Source organism: Rhipicephalus sanguineus, chromosome 3 (assembly GCF_013339695.2).
Source record: "Rhipicephalus sanguineus isolate Rsan-2018 chromosome 3, BIME_Rsan_1.4, whole genome shotgun sequence".
Lineage (NCBI taxonomy): Eukaryota > Metazoa > Arthropoda > Arachnida > Ixodida > Ixodidae > Rhipicephalus > Rhipicephalus sanguineus.
Window position 1 is genome coordinate 205,142,525 of NC_051178.1, and position 16,616 is coordinate 205,159,140.

At 47.2% G+C, this 16,616-nt stretch overlaps 1 protein-coding gene across 1 annotated transcript in view; it reads left to right on the forward strand.

Moving 5' to 3' along the window:
• LOC119385236 (adipokinetic hormone/corazonin-related peptide receptor variant I) overlaps positions 1-16,197 on the forward strand; it is a 61,837-nt gene extending 45,640 nt beyond the window's left edge. The window contains exons 2-3 of the mRNA XM_037652732.1: positions 13,020-13,224; positions 14,648-16,197. Coding sequence (XP_037508660.1) covers positions 13,020-13,224; positions 14,648-15,246 — 804 coding nt within the window. The 3' untranslated portion in view covers positions 15,247-16,197. The remainder of the gene's footprint in view (positions 1-13,019; positions 13,225-14,647) is intronic.
• Positions 16,198-16,616: the final 419 nt, after the last annotated feature.

Here is a 16,616-nt window from a genome sequence, read left to right on the forward strand (position 1 = left end):
CCCCCCGAAAAAAATTTCTGGCTACGCCCCTGGTGCATGTGAATCAAAAAAAAGGTTCACAATAGCCGAACATCAATCATAATAGTGACAGAACAATATCAGGCACCTACAAGCACAAATCGTTTATACTAGTCTTGCGACTTCAACGTAGACGTTATGGACCTTAGGACCTAGCTTTGACGTCGACTCTTTATGTCACTTTATGTCACTCAATTTACATTGCATGGGGCAACGCTCCGGTAATGTACATACGTTCACTCACCCAGAGCTTCGCCCACTCGTCATGATTCACATTTTGGAGATGCGTGGATTTTTTTCTGTTCATTACTGCAATGTATGAGACTGCAGGCGAACTTTAGCGATACGTCGTATAAAGTACGAGAGCGATGCGTCCCGTGCTCTGTATGCTACGGGTGCGAGGAAAGCATGACAGGACGAGCAGGACAAGATGGTGTCCTGGTACGCACAGTTTTCCCGCAAGCATATATGGGGAGGTCATGTGATCAAGTACACGCAAGGAGGGAGGGGGTGTGAACGCTTATGGGATCAGTCGCGCGTTAGAGTAGACACGCGAACGCGCCTGTCCTTCCATAGCCCATCCGTGGCTCGGCATGTCGTAAATGATCGCATACGTGTCCCCCAGGCCCTATTTTGGAAGTAATTTGCGGTGAGCGCCACAAAGGCCGTACGGGCCGGCGTGGTGTGTAGCAACGTGCGCGCTCTCTTCCCGCACGCTTAGTGTTGGATGTCACGTAACCTCAAGATTCGCGGGCACATTGAAACGAGAGGTAGCACAAAACATTGGCTGACACCGTAGCATTGGCTGCCGCCGCAGTAAAACGTGCATGCTTCATGGAAAAAGAAGATGCAATACCCTAAAGGAAAAAACAAAAAACAACAGGCGACACAAAGAGCGTCCTTTAAAACTATGCCGTCTGAACAGCCGCTTTCTGATAGGCCTTCAGTTTCTGATGAGCTCACCCACCTGTGTCAGATTTAAAGCTCTTCACACGCAGGTAATCCTGCAAGAGGCTCGCTCCTCAGAGACTGAAGGGCTATCAGAAAGCGGTGGTTTTGGTTGACGCTCTTTCCTTTCACGTGATTTTTTTTCTTTGGTGTATTGCATCTTATTTTTCCGGGAACCCGCTGCCGGCTTTCGTTAAGACGCCATCTTTTCGTCAGCTTATGAGGCCATTGAGTAATGCACGTTTATGCTTTCCTGTGCACGTGCGCCACCATCTTTGCTATTTTAATAAGTAAACGAGTATTGGCGATTTATATGGTCGATAAAACTTCGATCCTAAATTCCCACAGTGGTCAATTACTTCCGTATCAGTACTTCAGTCGCCACATTCAGGTAACACTGCGACGTTTTTAACAGTTACCCTTTCATCTGTGGTATAACAGCCAACCGTACAACCAGCTAGTTTCAAAAAGAATACGCTGCTAGGCATTTAACGCAGTAGACTAGACAAATCATGACCGTTTTAGCGCGAACAAATGACGAGGGAAGGGGGTCAAGGGGATTCTTCTTTCATAGTTTCCTTTATTCTCTGCGACTCACGACTCATAGATTGCAGTAAGAGCCCTAAAGTAATGGTTTAATAGACGGTTTTCCAAGTACCTAAACTATTTTTTTTTGTTCCAGTAATGTCCTTATTAAGCAGTCCACCTGGGGAAGTAGAATTATGCTACGTTTCTTAAAAAAACACCTTAAATTCTTCTATGGTTTTGAAAAACACCTATTGCACCTAATGTTGCAGGCGAGGACACGCTTATCTCAAACTGACAACGCTTATCTCAAACTGACAGGGAGGCTCTTTGGTCCCAGGTGGTGAGCCTCTCTTTGGTCGCTGGGCAGCGTAGAAGAACGACGACCGGCGTCAGTTGTCAGGGTCGGTTGGGCGACGACTTCGTTTTCCAGAATCATTCTTTATTACTCTGCTCTTCAAAGTTACTCTGCTCTTCAAAGTGAAAGAAGCATTGAACAAGTGTCAATGTGTAACTGAAACATGAAATTGAATTTTAGTGCAGCCTGGAGACAACACACAATTTATTACAGCTTTGAAGTTGTTCACAGAAACAAAAATAACAAACTCAAATAAAGGCACGAACTTTGCCAGCTATTAAAAATAAATGAAGCAAGGCCTCTACGTCCCCACGTGGGAGACCTAAGGCCCGGTCGGCGAAAGCTCTGCAGGACTATCAATAAAGTTGTTACCTACCAATCGTGGAAGTTTCAATGTGTAATTGAATCATGAAATGGAATTTGGTGTAGCACGGAGACAATACACAATTACAGCCTTGAAATGCTTGGGACAAACGAAAATAAATTGAAATAAAGGCATGAACTCTGCTAGGAGGCATCATTGCTTCCACTCAAAGCAGCTTTTTGAAGTTCATAGAAATCACATTACACTAATGCTGCTTTATCTACGTATCTTCATTTCTTTTTCTGGGCTTCAGCGCCAGCCTTGCACCCAATGGCACGACAGTTGTGATTGCCGCTTAATTCGTGTATTTGTCCACCGCTGACATCCCAGCCTAAGGTCAATGTTCACCGGCATCTTTTTGCAGCCATACAAGTCGCATCGCCTGCGCGTATCAGTTGCCATCAAGATATCCACAAAACAGAAAAGAGAACAAAACAGCTCCTTTAGATCGCTACGCCAACTTTTATTCGAAACCACGCGAACGCTCCCTGCAGCTTAAAAGCCAACTCCGGTGATTTATTGGCCATGTCTAGGTAATGGCAATTCTCTGTTCTTCAAACGCTCCTGTCACGCGCCTGATGGTAGAAGTGCACAGAAAATTCGATAATAATTTTAAACGAGCAAACAGACGCAAAAGCATAGCCGTATGCGAAACGAGCAATACTGTCCTCACATGACCGCTAGGACGCGAAATCCGCGAACAGCATACGCTCAGCGGAACGCTGGGAGTCCTTCCCTTCTCCAGGGCAGCATAGCCAACAGCGTTCAGTCCAAGTTAACCTCCATTCATATCATTTATTCATCCCCTTTGTTCGCCTCACCACATTATTACATTGATTTTAGGGTTCACGTATGGTCCAGGTACCAAGACGTATGCGTCGCAATTCTCAGCGCTACAAACTCACGGTCGCCCTTTTACATTAGTGATGCAGCGGAGAGGTACGAAGCTTGCCCGGCAAACAATTAGAAAATGTTCAGGGCGCAATCTTCGCGCTCATTTGCGAAGAGCCCTGGCAGCAGCCAAAGTATTGTGCAGTAGCGTGCGAATCTATTTAAAGTTCATTACAAATTGGTACGCTAGACTGACGCCCCGTTCAGCGGAAACGCCCGCTTATGCGCTTTCTGTTTACTGAGAAACAGGAAAGCCTTCGTGTGGCTCTAAGAAACTTCTTTAAGTGCGGAAAAGTTTGTGCCAGTTCGGTCGATCTTCAGCATGCTAAGCTCTAACGCTGTTTCTTGATAGGCGCGGCACGAAAATCGCAAACACCTAGCAGAATACGTTCGCGAAGCACCCCGGCCTCTTGTTTAGAAAATTTCGCTAAAGCCACTGTTTCAGGAAATAAGTCAACATGGTCTTCAGAAGTGTTTGTAATCTATCATGCACCAACTTCAGGATTACTCGGCTCTGAGTGTAAGCTCAGACATCTAAAACACTATAGCTCCGCCTTCAGCTGAGTTAGTGGCAGCCCTAGTTAGAAATTAAATTAGTCCCAGTTAAACTGACATATTTCGAAGAACTTGCACTTCTGGCGAAGGAGTCTGGTGATGAACTCCAAATCCCTCTCTCTAGCAACTTTTAGCCGTCATAACTTTTACTATCTCCAGCTGTGGGACTTTATGGTTCTGGTTACAAGCACATCACACGCTGACCAACAGATTATCCCTTTATACGCCGTGTTTACTGCAGCACGCTGAATTCACTAGCAGTATTTTTTTTATTGCCGCGTCAAAAGAGTTTGCCGCGCTCTCACACCTGTATGGAGCTTCTATCAAAAAATGAACGTCGTAATTACTGTCCCCTTTGGCTTACTCCTATTTATTGCTGAACGAAAGCCTCTCCAAGCAATCTCTGAGTACCGCTGTCGTTGGAGGAATAATTATTCATAATTTGATTATCATGTCTTGTAAACAAGACGGACGCCCAAAGAAAAACACTGCCACCTACTGGCCCAGCGTAAAGTACAGAATGCTCTCAAACTTTGCTGTGTATGATGCCACGCCGCGTAAAAACACGAAGCGAGGAAAAAGGCGACGGTATTAATATTGTTACGCGCTCTTCTCTCGCTTCCCTCGGTTTCCTCTGGCAGTGACACTTAGTAACAATATGAAGCTAGCAGCTTACGTCTAAGCGTAAGTCTGCTAATTAAGGAGGGAGAAAAGAAACAAGGTGAATATCTAATAAAAGCGAACGTAGAAATCGCCACAGGTCTTAATATTTACCGACATTCTTCAGATAAGCCTTCGCAATTACTTCCTACAAGAGTTCCTGTTCACGCATTTTTATTTTTGGTAAGCTTAATGAAACACCTTCGCACACAAACGATGTTCTTGGGTCGACCCTGCATCCAAGGCAGGAAAACACGACCGAAGTGCCGAAACAAGGCCCGTCATATGCAAAAACTATCTGCGGTAAATTGGTTCCTTCAAGTCACTTTTTCGCTAACCCTGTTGTACTGAGTCCCCCAGGCTATATACTACTCGGAACTGGTTACTACAGGACACATAACAAGAAAATGAGAGCAATATGAATGTAATGCCTCAGGGGTAGCTGCGCGGCAGAACTATGTTTGGTTACTATATCGCAAACATTGCTTCCTGAAATGCAGCCGCAAAGCTCTAGCCAAGCAAATATGCTTTCCTCACTGCATCACTTGCATCCTGAGGGACCAAGCTGTTAGCAAAACGCTCTCTTTGTCGGAATCCTTTCGCATGATTCTCGCGGCGTCGCCACCGTGCCGCTTTACTGCGTAGCGCGGAAAGGCAGCACTAGCTTGCTTATTGCACAGGCTGCTTTAAATGCGGATTAAGGACACACACGGACCTCGTTTCAGCTGCCGGAAGTGACCGTGCTGGAAGTTCAAGAAAAGTATACAATGCCTCACAGGGGAAATGAACTCGCAGGTCTTTCGTAATCAAGAGGAGCTCGGCTAAGAGGATAGGTGTGCAACATTGGCCGTAGTTGCAGATGATAGTCTAAGAGATACAAACGAAACACATGTAACGGCCAGCAACTTGCGAAAGAAGACCGCATGCGTTGGTGACTAATTAATTAAACAAAGATCCTCTCATGATGTGCCGCTAATTTAAGCACTCAATTACTGTGTTTCCTTGATCATTCAACAAAGAACAAATAGCTTCGTTCCATGGAAAGAACAGCATTACAAATTGCTTACGGATCAGTATCTTACCTCATCGGTAATATTTTGCACTGTTTAGCGGAGTGAAAAGGTGTCCAGATTTTTTTCTCTTTTTTTTTTTTGAGAGCGCACTTCTTAGGCGTCCGTTCCTGCGTTGAGCGGCGTCGCCGTTGTTGGCTGGCGTCGGCGTAACCGATATAGCGAACGAGGACGAAAGAGAGCTAGCGAACGCGGAGTCTGTCGATGTCACGAGCCACTGGCCTCTAACCTCGCTTTCTTCCTCCATCACCGCGCTGGTCCCTTGGTCGGAGCTCGTGCGCATGCAGGGCTGACACGGGCACTGTGGCTGGCTTAGCTTGTCGTAATCGGGCTTTCGGCATTTCGCTTGGTTTCGCGACCCCTGCACTGCACAGAGGGGTGTGCATAGCACTGGAGCGCTGGCAGTTTCTGTGGCAGCATATAACAAATGTTACACTGCTGCAACTGCGGATAGCCGAAACTTCAAACGCAATTGGCGTTGCCCAACATGAAGCTGTGCTCAAAATTCGCATTAGGCAGTATCGTAATCGTCAGTGAATTTTTTTTTCAGAAAAACTACATCATTGCACCGGAGGTTTAGTCGTATTCTTGATAAAAGTTTCCCTAGCGGAGAGCATTCCACATGAATTGAACAATACATCCTCCACAGTAAATTTTAAGCGTGCGCTTAAATTCTGCAGCTTCTGAAGTTTGTCAGGAGCAGAAAAAACGACTTCGACACGCATTGCATAAATCATGTCTGGAACTAATACTAATGGGTGTCAGTTTCCACGAACAAACCCTCCGGCTGTCTGACTCCGGTTACCCCACTCAGTTAATATTTAGTGTCGCTGAATGTATCCTTCAAAAGATGTCGTCCAAACACCCTGATGCTTTGCAGTGTGTTAATGGCGCGCAGAAGCTTGCTGTTATCCCGTACGTTCATGGCTTGTGAGTGAGTGAGTGAAGAAACTTTATTTCCCTTTTAAAGAAAGGGGAGGGGCCGCAGGGGAGAGAGGGGGGTCTGTGATCCAGTCCCAGTAGGCGTCCATCACCACTTCTTGTGCCATAACGTCAGATTACCAGTCGTGGTAGGCCTCCGCTACCTCCTCAGCCCACCTCAGGACTCGGTCTTGGTGGGTGGGATCGGAGCTGCGCAGGGCAGTCTCCCACAGCTCCTCACTACTAATTAATTGTTTGTCACATCAACTAAAAAAGGAACGGCAGAAGTCCAATGTCAAAGTCGTTTTTCCCGCTCCTGACAAACTTGAGAAAGTGCAGAATGACGAACCTCCGCGCCTTTCACTGTCCAGTGTGAAGAAGAAGCATAAAGTGCCCTTTGTCCTTAGTGTAACAAGTCCGCGCTATAAAGCTTGTAACTATGGGTTACCAACTAGCCCGAAACAACGCCTTGCTCATAAAGAGAAGTTCGTCGATTGTGCGGATTCATTCGTGTACAGCTTACCTATTTCATGTGGCAGAACTTATATAGGACAAAGTGGGAGGTGTGTAAACGATCGCCTCAGGGAACGCTGTAGAAATTAGGGAGTTGTGCGGAGGGTTCCTAGATGTACGTTGCTCAAAGTGCGACGGCAGTGATGATCCTGGTGCTATTTCCAATGCTGAGCGAAGCGTAGATCACCGTGTGAAAAATAGCTTTATCATTCTTTAAGAAATGCATCATTGTCACAAGAAATAGAAGTAAACTCAAGCGTGAAATCATCGAGGCTGAAAATATAGATAGTTTAGGTGATAAATGTGTGTAAAAGCCGTCGATCGCTCTACCTTCCAAAGGATTATGTTACCTGAGATGTCAGTGACTGTGTCATATTTTGCCGCCTGCGCCGACATCATGTAAGGTCACGCGTGCCCTTATATATTCCGTTCCGCGGGTCTCAATAAAGTGTTGAAAGTTAGCACCCGTGTGTCTTACGTTTTCTTTTCTGTCCTCGTCAATAAAATTTATTGGTAATATCTTAACAACATGCCCAAACTGCCACGATTGCGAGAGAGAGAGAGAGAAAGAGAAGAGGAAAGGCAGGGAGGTTAACCAGACGAACGTCCGGTTTGCTACCCTGCACTGGGGGCAAGGGAACGGGTAATAGAAAGAGGAAGAAGAGAGAGAGAAGGAGAGCACTGCGCGTGCAAAGGGGGGTACAATCAGTCACTGAGGCTGGAGCTTCTCTGACCTACATGACATCAGCGCTCTGAAATTCCATTGGGGAATCGCGGCATTTGAGAGGGCCGTGGGCGAGCCGTTGTGATTACTGCAGCGCTGAAAACACTGGATCGAGAATCTCCAGCACTTGCAGGGCAGTTCGGGCTGACGGAGTATGTGGCTTATTCAAAAGCATGAATATGGTGTTCAGAAGAGAGCGAAGCATCGCAGCAATGTCCTTGTCTTTCTCCGGCAAGTCGTGGGGAATCAGCGCTGTCGTTGACTCGGTCTGTGTCTGCTGCGACCATTGGAGTCGCTGTGTATGGTGTTGTTGCTTTGGCTGGGGCTGTGGTTCTGGCTGTGGCTCTGGCTGCAGCTTTGGCAATGCCGGCCATGCTTCAGTGTCCATGTGCTCTGGTGCGGTCTTGTCCTCAGAAATCGACTCGGGCGTGTCTAGTCTAGGAAGAAGAGTATGAGGTGCCACCTGTGAACTGTGCTTCACAGAGTTCCTGGAACCTCTACGGCGTCGGGAGCGTCGCTTTGTGACGACAGCAACAGCTTCCCGACGAGACGAGCGGTCTCGTACCATCTGCTTTAGGATCTCCTTTTCCTTCTGTTTCTTGGGGCACTCGTTTGACGAAGCGTCATGGGACCCGAGGCAATTGCGGCACTTGAGGACCGTGGCATCACAGGAGTCTGCAGCGTGTGGTTCGGCGCAGCGCGAGCAAACGATCGTGCTCTGACACACAGCGCTCACGTGTCCAAACCTCATACACTTGCGGCATTGGAGTGGCCTTGGAATGAACGGTCGTACAGGATGCCTAAAGTTGCCTACCTTGACATGCGAGGGCAGAGATTCACCCTTGAATGTTAGTTGAGATGTGCCCATGCGCGACATGTGTATTATAGGGATGCCCTCTACTGTTGGCTTCACCAGACTGAGCAAGTCTGTCTTGGAAACAGAGACGTCCACATCGTAGATGACACCAGTAGTGATACCACTGGCCAGTGGGATGTACGAGCGAACTTTTATGCCATCAAGTTCCGTAATTTTGCTCAATGTGCTCAGTGCAGTCTCATGTGCAACGTCAACAGTCAGGACATTTTTTCGTGTGTTGACTCTCACGTCCCTTACTTCATTTGGCACCGCCGCTTCGAGAAGCACCGAGACCGACTGTCTGTTGAGTTGTCTCAGGTTGTCGGTAGCGAGTTCTGGTACGAAAATAATCGTACTGACTGCGGTCTTCCGAGTAGATTTGAGAGTTGACTTGCCTGAAGACAGGGGGGACCCGGTGTTTCTTCGCTTCGCCTTTCGTACGAGCTGAAAGTCGTCATCGGACCAGTCCTCACTGCTGAGCGAGCAGACACTGGTTTCGTCGCTGTCCGTAGCACTATGGAGCCGAGTGCGCTTCCTGGAGACCGCCGCCGCTGTCGCCGCCATCCCCGGCAGGGCCCGGGGACGTCTATACTTGCATCGGCGCCAGAAACGAGGCGGATATCCAGCGGTGAAGGCAGAAATATTAAGAAACTAGCGTATCGGTAGTCACAAGCCCTCTGTTGATGATGATGATGATGATGATGATGTGCCTCTACACATGGCTCATACCCACACTGGGGGATTGGCCAAGAATTGTAGATATGAATATTTAAAGTTATAACTACTGAGTTAACACAAAAGACAAGCGAACATAAAAAAGAACTAGTGCAAGCCTTCTGTAAAGCGAACACTTCGTCTTCCTCCGCCACGATTGCGACCTCCACAGAGGCTCACGGCCCTCTTTGTTCCTCTTCTTACACAGCTAAAATGTTGATCTCATTAAAAAAGTCACAGTTTCGCCGCAAGGGCGAAGCAATGAATGCGATAGCAAGAAACTAATGCTATACGAAGTGAGGCTCGCCAATGGATACTCTCAGTTTGAACAGCGCTCCTGTTGCAAAGGCGGCCGAAGCAGCGAAGGAAACTAGCGTGCTTCAAGTGTCGAGCTGTGACACTTGATAGTTCGCGCTCATCTTCTGTTTGTTCGTTTAGCGGCGTCCCTTGAGCTCGAGTGGCTTTCGTACGCTCGGTAACATGAGCGCGGACATCACGGTGAAAGCGTGAAACATCCCTCTTCCCCCTCAGCACGAGAAAACCGCGCGAGCAGACAGCGGAATGGCAAGGCTCTCCCTGCGCAAACATAAGAAGCGAGCGAGCTCGCCGACGCGCTCCTCGCGCCATCTCGCTGGTAATGAAGAAACGCTTATAAGCGCCTGCCGTCTATGAGTCCGTCCAGGGCTAAAGGGTGTGTATATAACGCTCGCCGTTAGCTACGTGGAGGATCTGCGTTTCGTGGCGTAGTGGCTAGCGCCACTCGCTGCGGAGCAAGAGGTCCCTGGTTCGATTCCGCGCTTCGGAAGCATTTTTCTGAATTATTTTTCTTTGGGGCTTTTATATATATATACATACTTATACATATACGGTGCATGACGGCGACGGCGACGGCAAAATTCAGCCGAGACTGTCCATATAATTGCTATCGCAATAAAAAACTGTCACGCCAGCTGTTTTAGTTTCGTTTCCTGTAATGGAATTCTAACGTTTTAACGAAAGTTAAGGTTCACGAAAAAATAAACGACCTAAATTTTGCATCATCTTGTGTAAAGGGTAAATGTTCACACACCGAAATGGCATGTTCCCAGCTACCGGCGTTATTGCACAATAACTTTGTGCTGACATCTTACTCTGAGTATGCAACTGAACTCCGTGCAGTATCTCGGTATTTGACACGCTCTCATCATTTTGTACCTGAACATAGCATTACATGCATATAAATTCACCGAATGGGCGTCCCCTAACCGACAAAAAAAAAAGAAAAAAAGAGAAAAGAACTCGGAGGGTTTCTCATGCATTCCCCCAGGACGACTCGAAGGCAACAGCCATCGCCTTTTCCTTCTCAGTCGATGTATTGATCCTCCCACACTCTAAGAAAAAAAAGAGTCAAAAGAGGGTCACGGCCGCGTGACTCTCTTCGGGTGTCCATTTGGCCCCTTTTGGAAGGTACAGGCAGAGAAAGAGAGTTCGCAATTCGACTGGAGTCACGGGACTCTCCTGAAGCGCGTTTCGATCGGCGGCGCCGCCGTATACGCCATACATATCGCGCGCTTGCCCTTTGGCGCCGTTGTGGCGCGTTGGCTCGACGACGGAGGCGAGGCAACGCGCCACACCGGCGCCGGGGTGGCGTGCCGCTTCTGTTTTCCTCTCTGTCTCCTCGTCTATTGGAATGCGCTGCGTGTTGGTTGCGCGGGTTGTGTGTCTGTTCATGCGCGTCTTCGGTGGTGTTGGTGTTGACGCCGGCTCCGTGCACGAAGTGACGCGGTGCCGCTTGGAGGACGGAATATTCCTGGAGCTGCGGACAGGAACAACGGGCGCCAGTTAACGGTGAGTGTACTGCTTTCGTAGGTACTAATCATACAGCTTTAGCTGGGCGTCTGCAGCAGCTCTGCGGAAGTTATCTGCCAGCCATTTCCAACAGCAGCCTGTGCCCGCAGGGCTGTTGCGGATGCCCAACTAAAGCTGTCAGTTAACGAGTTGTCACCGCTATGCGCGTTGCTGTGCAAGCTCCCTTATAGTGAGCGATGCAAACAATTATCAAGGGTCATTTTTTGCTGATCGCACGCTGTGTCTGCGCTACTGAATGTCCAAGATGTCGTTTTGAGATGCACTTTAGTCTACTTCATAACATTTCCATCGACCTTGAGTGCGTAGCGTGCTTCGGCGCGTGGGAACGTGAAAAAAAATGCCTGTGTGCAGAAGGCTCAGACGCACTATATATAATGCTTTTTGTTGACCTAAAGACGGTAGTTTGAGGTGCAGATATAGTACGGTGCTTCCAGAACGTACGCGGTAGTCATTCAAGTTGGACACGCTTCACCGGTAAAGTGAAAAAGCTCTAGACTTTCGACGGCGCGCGTTGGTGCGGCCGCGGCCGTGCACTCTTCCCTCGTTTCTGTTTGCTGTTTTCGTGATTTGCATACACTGCGATGTTGGGGCGTTATTACAGAATCGAGTGAGTGTGCGTGATTGTGGGAGCTATGTGCGGTAATTCTAGCACATGACATGTCTGATCTCGACGTTAAAAAACTTGGTTCCTGACCATGCCTGTTTGCATTTGTTGTTAGCCTTTATTATGTCTGTGTGAACCACTTATTGTGTAGGTTTTGCAAACCTTTACTGCAATTTCATTTTCTCATCATAATATCACGTTCTTATTTTCAGATACCGTTTTTCATGGCGCTCACGCTGAACAGGAGCGACAACCTATCAAGCCACAAGTCTGATGCCTCCAGCCGTCACCACTTTTTGATTTATTCTTAATCATAAGGAATAAAGATTGAAACATGATGCCCATTTCTGCAGTTTATTTTGCACCATATGACACTATGCTAATCAGTCACACATTTTAGTTGGCTATACTCATAGAAGCATGTAAATGAGGAATACCCAAACTTCTTAATCGGAAATCACAGACAATCTTTTTCGCGCTTTCTATATAACTTTGCTGGAAAATATGTGTTGTTTTGACGAGTTTTATTAAAATAATGGTAAAACTTAACTATTCTTTTTTTGCAGTCGCTGGGCAGAACGGCAAGTATTATTGGACTTGCTTAAAATGAATACTCCACTATTTTCAACAGTAGCCGCGCAAAAGTATAGCAAGGGTCAAATGAGTAGCTTAAAATACTCGTGGAGTCGCTTGACGCTTCGGTGTGGGTCACTTGACCCCCGTAGAAGTGTTACCGGCAAGAGTCGTCTGACTCCCTATAAGTGGTAACGTGATCCTTCGGATGAGAGTCTTTCCACTCTTCGTAGAGCGTCAGGGGACTCTCCTAGAGCGAGCTGACACTGACCCACCAAGAGAGTCACCGTGACTATTTAAAGAGAGTCCTATACGTGGCAAGTCAGAACTCTCTGAAAAGAGTCACGCATACTCTTTTTTTTTCTTAGAGTGCACGCTCCAGTACGAAAGCTTTTAACGTGGCTTTCCATTTGCTCCATGGATCGGAGACATCGTAAGCTTTCTGCACCTTACCTAGTTTTTCACTGCCTCCGTGATCGGACCACCTTTAATTCACCAAGCGACGACGTCATGGGATCCCATTATGGGGCGTCACGTTACGTGACGTCATATATTTTGACGACCTGTGACGTCATGATGGCGTCATATGGTGAAGTCATCACGCGACTATGTTTTGCATCACTCGATCGTGTTGACGTCGCTGACGCGGGACGCCGATGGTCAACTTTCGCGTTTTACGAGGCATCTGGTTTTTGCCTTAATATCATCTTACAAGTTCTCACGACTGAGTACACTTTCCATAACGTTGTCCCACTTCAAGCTCCCGAGCGCACGCTTTCTTCCCAGCTTGCGACCGTCTAATAGCATTAAATTTTTCATCTCCAGCCCACCTTGTAACGAGCCTCATCAATTATGCGCGCTGCTGTGTCCCATGCAGGCGGTGATCTTCCGCGTTATGGAGCACCCGGCGATGCCCGGCTTCTACCAGTGCGTGACGTTCGCCTTCTTCGCGGTACCATGGCACGAGAAGGCCTACAACATCTTCTGCCTGCTCGCGCTATACGGAGTACCACTGGTGGCCATTGTGGTCTGCTACTGCCGCATTCTATGGGAGATTCACAAGCAGTCCAGAGAATCGCACGGTAAGACAATATCGCTGTAGGCTCCGAAGTGCCGCCCAGAAGTTTGCAGTATAGAACGTAGTCGTGTAGTCAATCTCACATCCAAAGGTTTCTCGTGTCTCTACGTGAATGGACTTACATGAACTCTCCCTATGTGCTCTTTTATGCGATTCTTTTTTGACTGCTGTGATATTCACGCCTGAAAAGGAGTAGCCGGCGCTACATAAAAGCGCTGACATCTCCTAAACACCATATAATACAAAATACTCCATATACTAGCTTATCTTAGCAACAAACAACCATTGCATTATCTAGGTAACTTGTAAAGCTGAACCATTCTCTATATCTGTTGACAACATCTTATTCTGACGATAATATTGAAGCACTGCCCGTTCTTGTATACCCTCAATAACACTCTTAGGATGTTCACTAATAACCTTCAGACGTTCGAAGAAGCTGTCAACTACGGCGTAGAGAAAATCGCCTTCGCCTCATCCACAGAAAGAACAAAAAAAGAAGACAGAAAAGAATAGCTATCGGAATAAAAGGAAGGCAGAAAAAAAGAGTTTTTGTTTTCGCCTCGTTTGTTTTTCTTGCTTATTTCGGGATAAATGATTTCTTCTCATCTTTATTTTTCGTGGCTTAGAGCTATGTGCAAGCTAAAATGTATATATTAAAGTTTTCTTTTGAATCAATTTTGAATTTTACCGCTTATGTTGTTCGTCTGTGTATTTGTCCTGGCCACGCTCTGAGAGATATAAATGAAAAATAAACCCTGCGTCATAAACCAAGAACGTACTGTAGTATTTAAACCTAATGCTTTAGGAGTAAACAGGGGTGCTTAATTGACACGATTATGAGAGGGGCCCCATCTAAGCTCTGTGCATAATGTTCGAGACACTCGTTCATTCAATGTGCATCTGACATTTCAGCGCAAATTTGTTATCGTCAGCCACCCACGGCAAGAAACCGGGTTCTTGTCTTCGTAAGGTGAACGCCACACACGCTGAGCTAGCGCGGTGCGTTCGAGCATTCCCTCCTCTATTATGTAATACTCTGGCAAATCCGTTCTTACAGCAAACAAAAATGCGCACAATGACATGAAAGCGAGAGAAAGAGAACCCTTCGGACTGACGCCCTCGTGTGTTCATTCTAGAGGACTTGTTTCACAATTCATTTCCGCAGATGAAGACAACTCATGGTAGCTGAAACACAGACAAATAAAGTTGTTGAGTTGCTGACACGTGCGTGGGAAGGTATTGCTTATGTCTCCCGAGTTGCCGCAAGTTAATAAAGCATTTATGTGTAGTGTATGTCCAAGGTCTTTATCATGTCTTTTTAGAGTTTGCACTCGTGAACAAAAGAAGGCAGTCCATGTCGAGGTAGAAGCTTAAGCAACAGAGACCGAAAAAAAATTTTTTTTTGCTTCTGATTTTTCACATAGTGGACCAAATGATGCTGCCAGAACAACAACAACCAGGCCGCCTTCGGCTTCGCCGATCCGATGTCCGGCACATCACCCGTGCCCGAAACCGCACTCTACGCTTGACCATCATCATCGTGCTCGCATTCTTTCTGTGCTGGACTCCGTACGTGATCATGGTGCTGTGGTACCAGATCGACCCGGAGAGCGCAAGCAACGTGGACGGCTACGTGCAGTCCTCGCTCTTCATGTTCGCCGTCTCCAACTCGTGCGTGAATCCACTCGTGTACGGCAGCTTCACGTCCAGCTTCCGCAAGGCCTGCTGCCGCCGCTCGTGCTTCTGGACGCTGAACACGCGCCGCGGTCAGTGCACGCTCACCAGAAAGCCCTCGAAGCAGACGGTGAATTCCTGGGTGCCCACCACACCCGTCCAGAGGGTGGAATTCACCAGGGACTGCTGCTCGATGTGTTCGTCTGACGGCCACGAGTGCCGTTCCATCCTGGACAACCACGACGGCCGCAGCTGCCACACCATGATGGAGGTGCGGCACACGTCCGTGACCATGTGCCGCGCGTCCATGAATGGTCACGTGGTCAAACAAGCAGCGCAGAGCATATGAGTGACGGGATTCGGGGAGACGCGGAGTATCTGGTCGTTCGTGGAAATACTGCCGAAATGAGCGCTCGTCGATTGCGTTCCTTAGCCGGTGCTGGTGATTTAGTCATCTGATTTGGGTGTTTATTTTTTATTGCAGAGTCTGAAAAACATTGCTGACAATGAGATTTTCGCTAACAGTAATGCTCAAAGCGCATTGAAGATGAAATTGTGATTGTTGCTTTGTTCTATCGACATGCTGGTGAAATGAGCAGCTGCTCTTGTCACAAAAGCGTATTTAATAAAGGGGTGGCGAAGGAGGAGGAGGATGAAAGGAAGGAAACACAAAGAGGTACAACCAGATGCGCGTCCGCGCTTTCCTACGCTGTTCTAGGAGAAAGGGATTAAGGGATGAAAAGAAAGACATAAGAAATTGGAAATTGCGAAAGTGCTATCGAAGTGGAACATGTGTTCCTCTCCAGTAGGTATGCCTACATCATCATTTTCACCCTATTTAGGTCCAATACTGGACGAAGGCCTCTCTCAATGATTTCCAGTTCGTTGTAGGTAAAGGCCGGTCGATTTCAAACCGTAGCTACGCCCTGCGACGCGTGGGGCCATGGTACGAGAAACTTTTCCTGCGAAAACGGTTTTTGGTCCAGTTGATTTAACGCAGTGCGAAAAAAAAAACACATTTATTTTAAAAGGGTCCTGAACTCTATATATGCTGGTGTATACACATTTCCACCAGTGCATCCTTCTCGACTTTCGTGCCAAACTAAGCAATTTGCCGACTGTTGACGTCGACACTTTGCTCTCACAAATGCCTAAGTTTGGTCGAGAGGTACTGGGTAGACCCTCATCAGAACGCCGAAACACGAGCGCTTCTGTAAGGACCTTAGTGGAACAAGCATGCAAAATTTTGTGAAAACATACGCTTACTGACTTCGCGTCAAAAGTTTCTTGAGAGTTCTTTAGGCAGACATTTTGAAATATATGAACTGATTCAGACCTGGGCCAAGCGCGGTAATTGAATAAGCTTCGTGAAAACAGAAACAAAATTATGGTTTCATATCCTGATGCATTAACGGACATCCTTACCTCTTGTATCGCCTAATCAGTCGTAGTTATTCACACGGTACTGTTCAGCGTCAAGGAGTAGGGGGCCAAATTATGTGTCACACTAAAGTTCTTTTTCGACCATTCCAATTAAAGAGAGTGATAAACGCTTTGATGCGGTAAAGCGCACACACTACCAGGACTGCATGACTAGCGTTAAGTAGGTCCTGTTGCTTGTCTATACTTCTAGCCTATCATCAATGGTCAAAGCATTTAAAGCGCCCGTCCTTGCTCAACAGATATCGCCAGTAGTTACGGTTTAGATAGCGCATCCTT